We start from the raw sequence: 6,069 nt of genomic DNA on the forward strand, positions 1-6,069 counted from the left end.
AGATCGAGGCTGGTGGGAGGGGCCAGCAGGGTGCTGTACATAGCTTCCTGAAAACATCTCAGCACCCGGCCTCAGTACTCCTCTCAAGAGCACTCAGCCCTGATGCAAGCTGTGGGCTGGCTCTTGGGAGGAGTTATGCAAATATCAGAATGCCCTGATGGGCGGGTGTCAGTCTGGACGATCCTAGACAGGCGTTGTTTGCACGCAGACCGCCCTAGGCAACACCCGCATGTGATGCTGAGCCTCCATGATTGACAGAACTGAAATCCAAAAAATTAAAGGGGTGGGGCCAGGGACAGTCAGGCTGGGGAGGAAAAGGCTAGATGATGCTGGACGTCCTCCAGCCAGGAAATGAGGCGGGGCTCTATCCAACGTGCTGCAGCTTCTAATGTACATTGTGGGAAGCTCCCAGTGTGCAGTGATATCAGAGGAAGAGGGGAGGAGCCGGTACCACTGTGCAAGACAGAAAGCAAGGCCGGAGGTCAGATAGAAGACTGAAGAGGAGGCCGGAGGTCAGATAGAAGACTGAAGGGGAGGACGGAGGTCAGATACAAGACTGAAGGGGAGGACGGAGGTCAGATACAAGACTGAAGGGGAGGACGGAGGTCAGATACAAGACTGAAGGGGAGGACGGAGGTCAGATACAAGACTGAAGGGGAGGACGGAGGTCAGATACAAGACTGAAGGGGAGGACGGAGGTCAGATAGAAGACTGAAGGGGAGGACGGAGGTCAGATACAAGACTGAAGGGAAGGACGGAGGTCAGATACAAGACTGAAGGGGAGGACGGAGGTCAGATACAAGACTGAAGGGGAGGACGGAGGTCAGATAGAAGACTGAAGGGGAGGACGGAGGTCAGATAGAAGACTGAAGGGGAGGACGGAGGTCAGATAGAAGACTGAAGGGAAGGACGGAGGTCAGATAGAAGACTGAAGGGGAGGACGGAGGTCAGATAGAAGGCTGAAGGGGAGGACGGAGGTCAGATAGAAGAGTGAAGGGAAGGACGGAGGTCAGATAGAAGGCTGAAGGGGAGGACGGAGGTCAGAATTGGCACTTCACATAACACTTCTTACCAGTTCGGTGCTGGTGAGTTTGAGTTGTTCCAGTTGGCGGCGGAGCTCGCGCTCGCTATACGTCAGCTTGTCCAGCTGGGCCTGTAGGGAGTTGTTCTCGGACTGGATCTGGGCGTTCTTGCTGGTCAGCTTCTCTGTGAACCCCAGTAGCTCGGACTCCCGCGTCCTACTGCCCTCTATATCCCGTTGAAGGTCGGAGATGAGCGAGTTCAGACTGTTGAGTTCCTCCTGTAAACTGTCGATCTCTTGTCTGTCCCTGCGGAGGGTGAGATGAGGGGTAAGGGAAGGGACAGACAGGAAGACCGGGAACTCGACATTCCCAAAACGTTCCCAAATCTTCTCGTGGGGCCAAAGCTGCGCAATATACTGAAGACTTCCCATTTCATGCCGAGGACACTTTACTACGTAATAGTTTTATTGTATACTTGTTATCTCGGATTCATAACAAAGAAGCAGAACATCCGCTTGTCATCTTTTGTTACTTTGTATCATAAAAAGCTTTATTGCAGCTTGGAAACAGTCACAAAGCAAAGCCAAAGCTCTCCAACAAACCCTGATCCTTCTCCTCCGACGCGTTTCATCCCAATGGGGGATTAACCATGCAAGTGGAGAATTGGAGTAGGGTGGGGAGACATACATGTATCAGCATGGGCATTCCCTGCTCCTTTGGGACATGTAGCTATGGAGCGGGGATTGCCCTGGCCGCAACTGATTGAATATAGTGTGCGAGTGTCAGATCCCCTGTCCTGATTTTATTGCTGTGTCCCCCTGGGGACCCCTTCCTGGACAGAAGGTGATGGGAAATCCAAAAGGTTACCAGTTGTCCCCAGAACAGGAGGCGAGAGGAGAGAGAAATCTTCTAATGGGAGCTCTTGTTGTGTCATAGGGATTTCCCCTCACTTCCTGTTATGGGACAGGAAATGAAGGGAACCCCCCTCCCCCTTTCCCTGGGAAAAGCAGGATCACCCCGGATGATAAGATCGGGAAGTGAGAGAACACATACCGGCGCTCGCTCACTTCTCAATCCTGGAACTGCAGAGAGCCGTGACAGGGGAAGGACTGGAATCCCCCTGCTCCGATCCTCCAGCGCTGACAGGCGGAACGGACGGGGGAGGGTACAGCTGGCTCTGCCTCTAGATAGGCAGAGCCAGCTGTCACTCACGCAGCTGGGCGGATCCAGACACAACTGTCGGGATCCGCTTCAGCTGCGGCGTCTCAGCATATAGGGAGCTGTAGCTCCCTATATACTGAGCCTAGGGTGACGGGAGGACGCTAGTTTGTGTCCTCCCGTTACCCTAAGGAGAACTATGGGGGAAAAGCCTTAACCCCATAGCTCTCCTTTAATGTGGCAGATTTTAATGACTGTGTTGAATTCTAATTTTAAGTTTTATAAAAACCAGGTCACGCTGCCAGAATCGAGAGAGGCAAAAATGTGATTACAGCCTTTAAATGAAAAGGCCCCCAAAAGAGTCCTAATAACGAAAGATAGTTAGTGAAGACGGAGCGACGAGGAGGCTGCAGACATAAAACAAGCTTGTGCCTGATCTATCCGCAGGAAATCCAATTACTCTTCATTATTCCCGCCGATTAGACGCACTTTAAGAAGATCGCCCGCAGATGAAAGGACTAAAACCGTAACTAACCGCACGGCGCGGCGATTAGAGACGTCCATTACCCTCATGACACGGCTAATTGCCACGAACGCTCCACAGAGAGATCAGAGAGCGGACGAGACCTTTGTGTATTTACCGTGTCATGCTAATTACACAACCGGCTCCATCAATGGGAATGATTACATTGTAACTTCATGAATTGTTTTGTGACACGCACAGAAACCATAAAACAGTCCATGAAAATTCCCCGATGTCAACCGCCGTCACTAATCCCAAACATCATCATCATCATCTACTGCGTAATTACAGCCCTGAAAGACGACCAAACAGGAAATGAAAGCGGCAATTACCCGGCGCACACATAAATAAATATTTCGGCACAATCGTCTCTCACATCATCCATAGTATGGGGACCGCCATAGAGCGGAACTCATAATACAACTCCTATACAGGGTGTCTATGGGCAAAAAGGACAAATAAATCTGTATTGCTATATTGAATTTCATAACCTCTATCCCGCTCCTGATAACCACATCCATCTAGAACAGGGCGCAAAACTTCAAGTCCTGAGCTACTAGCCTTAAGAGTTACTCGCCACCAGTTCCACCAGCTAGCCCCTACCCTGCCCCGGCCTTAACTCCGTCTGGTCAGCAGTGTGACGCAGAGTACAGAGATCAGTAACACACAGAGTGCAGATGTCAGCGGTGTGATGCAGAGTACATAGGTTGGTAATGCAACGCACAGTAAAGAAGTCAGTAATGTAATGCATAGTACAGAAGTCAGCAGAACAGAGGTCAGTAATGTAACGCACAGTACAGAAGTCAGCGGTGTGACGCACAGTACAGAGGTCAGTAATGCAACACACAGTACAGAAGTCAGCAGTGTGACGCACAGTACAGAGGTCAGCAGTGTGACGCACAGTACAGAAGTCAGCAGTGCGACACACAGTACAGAAGTCAGCAGTGCGACACACAGTACAGAAGTCAGCGGTGTGATGCAAAGTACATATGTCAGTGGTGTGACGCACAGTGCAGAGGTCAGCAGTACAGAGGTCAGTAATGCAACACACGGTACAGAAGTCAGCGGTGTGATGCAAAGTACAGAGTGCAGATGTCAGTGGTGTGACGCACAGTGCAGAGGTCAGTGGTGTGACGCACAGTGCAGAGGTCAGCAGTATAAAGGTCAGTAACGTAACACACAGTACAGAAGTCAGCGGTGTAAGGCAGAAAGAACAGGGACTTATAGTGCACATAGTTGATCTGATTTAGGTGTCCTTTTTCTCTGCTGGTGCTGGAGGGGGGTACAGATATGTATCCTCCATGTACCGAGCTGAAGCCTCCTTTCAGGTCCTGCGCTGCAAAAACTTCCAGCCGGCCAATAGCAGCTGCAGTCTTCCTCCCAGCCTATGGCAGCTGAGGTGGGCAGAGGAAGCTGCAGGTGGCAGGAGTGAAGGGAAGACAGTCGAACTGATTCTTCTCCTTGGCTGCTGCAGCTACAGAGCGTCCAAGGAGGAGACCAATCAGCTCTGCTGCCTTCCTTTCACTACGGCCAGAGAAGAGAGAACTGAAGCGAGCGATGGTCACTGCATAAGCGGACGTAGTTTCACCCCCCTGGTCCTGCCAGTGGTGCTACCCTGATGAATTTCCACTTGCCCCCACACAATTTTCACTTGTCAATTGCAAGGGGGAGAGTGGAAATTTAGAGCCCTGGGCTAGAAGATGCCCATAGGTTGTACTTCCTCAATGCACGGACACCATTTCAATATGCACTTCCTTGTGCCGCCTGAACTACAACTCAACGTCTGAACAATGTAACATTATCATTTTATTGTTACCTTGATCAGATGTTGAGTTGTAGTTTGGTAGGCCGGCTCTGCGACAGTGGTGACACACAGAAGTGCATATTCACAGGGCTGAGTGAAATGGTGTCAGTACATCGAGGAACTCCGTCCTCTGGGAATGTTCAGCAAGTCAACAAACTTCTAGTTGGATCCGATTATTAGGAGTGGAATAGAACTTATTGAAATTTAATATAGAAATCCAGATTTAAGTTTAGTTTTCCCCACAGATGCCCTTGTGTGATCAGCATTACTGCGTATCGGGCTCTGCGTGTCAGCATGAGAGTCGCGTACCTTTTGTGCCGCTCTTCTTGCTGATCCACGACCTTCACTCTGTCCTGTAGGTTCTGGATCTCCGCTTTCTGCCTGTTAATAAGTTCTCTGTACTTGGATAGTTCTTCCTCCGTCCGGAGCCGCTCGGCTTCTAGACACTTCACCTGAGAGACAGATGACACGTGACGGTTAACAGGTGACAAGTGACGGTTAACAGGTGACCCGTGACGGGTAACAGGTGACCCGTGACGGGTAACAGGTGACCCGTGACGGGTAACAGGTGACCCGTGACGGGTAACAGGTGACCCGTGACGGGTAACAGGTGACCCGTGACGGGTAACAGGTGACCCGTGACGGGTAACAGGTGACCCGTGACGGTTAACAGGTGACCCGTGACGGGTAACAGGTGACCCGTGACGGGTAACAGGTGACCCGTGACGGGTGACATTTCCTTCAGTTAATGCAGATCATATTGTAGATATTTCTAGGTTTTCCTTGTCATTTATGGATTGAACAAATGATAAATCAAATGACTGAAAATATAAACACGGTGACCGGTATACTGGAGAGACCTACCTTCGTTCTCAAGGTGCGCAGTTCATCCATTCCTTCTGTAAAAGTTCTTCTCAGGTCATCCAGCTCCTTCATTTTCGCATGGTGGACCTTAACGGGGACATAAAGTTTTAGCCAAGATGCTCGGAATGCCAAGCGAAGATTTTAGAGCAAGGGTGGGCAAATCCGGCCCTCTGGCTGTTCCCAACATGCCGTATGGGACTAGTAGTTCCACAATAGCTGGAGTGCCCACCCTCGTTGTAGAGACATTGGGGAGAATTTACTAAAACTGGAGCAGAGAGAATCTGGAGCAGCTGTACACAGTAACCAATCAGCTTCTTTCTTCAACTTGTTCAGTTAAAGTGACATTAAAAGGCTATTTTGTTTTTCCCCACACCCAATGTTAGTGTAAGGACTTACCTTAAATGATGCCACTTAATCCGATCATCTTCCTTACTGTCGTTTTCAACTGTCCCTCCAGCGCTGGTGCGGGTCTCCGATCCAACGCTGATTGCTCTTCTCTGATGTCCCACGGAGTCTGTGCGGGTGCACGTTGCTCCATAGACTTACCTTGCGTCTCTCCTTGTCTTCCGGCCAAACACCTGAAGTGCTCATGCGCCCACCCGAGACTCTTCAGATGTTCAGACATGAGCGCGCGACGGAGACACAGGTAAGTCTAAACCCGTTTCAAAAAGTTTTGGCATATATCTACTGCTTGCTAG

The 6,069-nt window shown here is 50.3% G+C and overlaps 1 protein-coding gene across 1 annotated transcript in view; it reads right to left on the reverse strand.

Annotated features, from left to right (window-relative positions):
* The window catches only part of CCDC186 (coiled-coil domain containing 186), a 38,090-nt gene that overhangs the window by 17,734 nt on the left and 14,287 nt on the right, over positions 1-6,069 (reverse strand). The window contains exons 8-10 of the mRNA XM_018570756.1: positions 5,372-5,458; positions 4,817-4,959; positions 1,073-1,328 (exon numbers count right to left, since the gene is read on the reverse strand). Of these exons, the coding sequence (XP_018426258.1) occupies positions 1,073-1,328; positions 4,817-4,959; positions 5,372-5,458 (486 nt within the window). The remainder of the gene's footprint in view (positions 1-1,072; positions 1,329-4,816; positions 4,960-5,371; positions 5,459-6,069) is intronic.

The sequence above is a fragment of the Nanorana parkeri genome, unplaced genomic scaffold (genome assembly GCF_000935625.1).
Source record: "Nanorana parkeri isolate BGI_ZX_2015 unplaced genomic scaffold, ASM93562v1 scaffold1592, whole genome shotgun sequence".
In the NCBI taxonomy this organism is placed as follows: Eukaryota; Metazoa; Chordata; class Amphibia; order Anura; family Dicroglossidae; genus Nanorana; species Nanorana parkeri.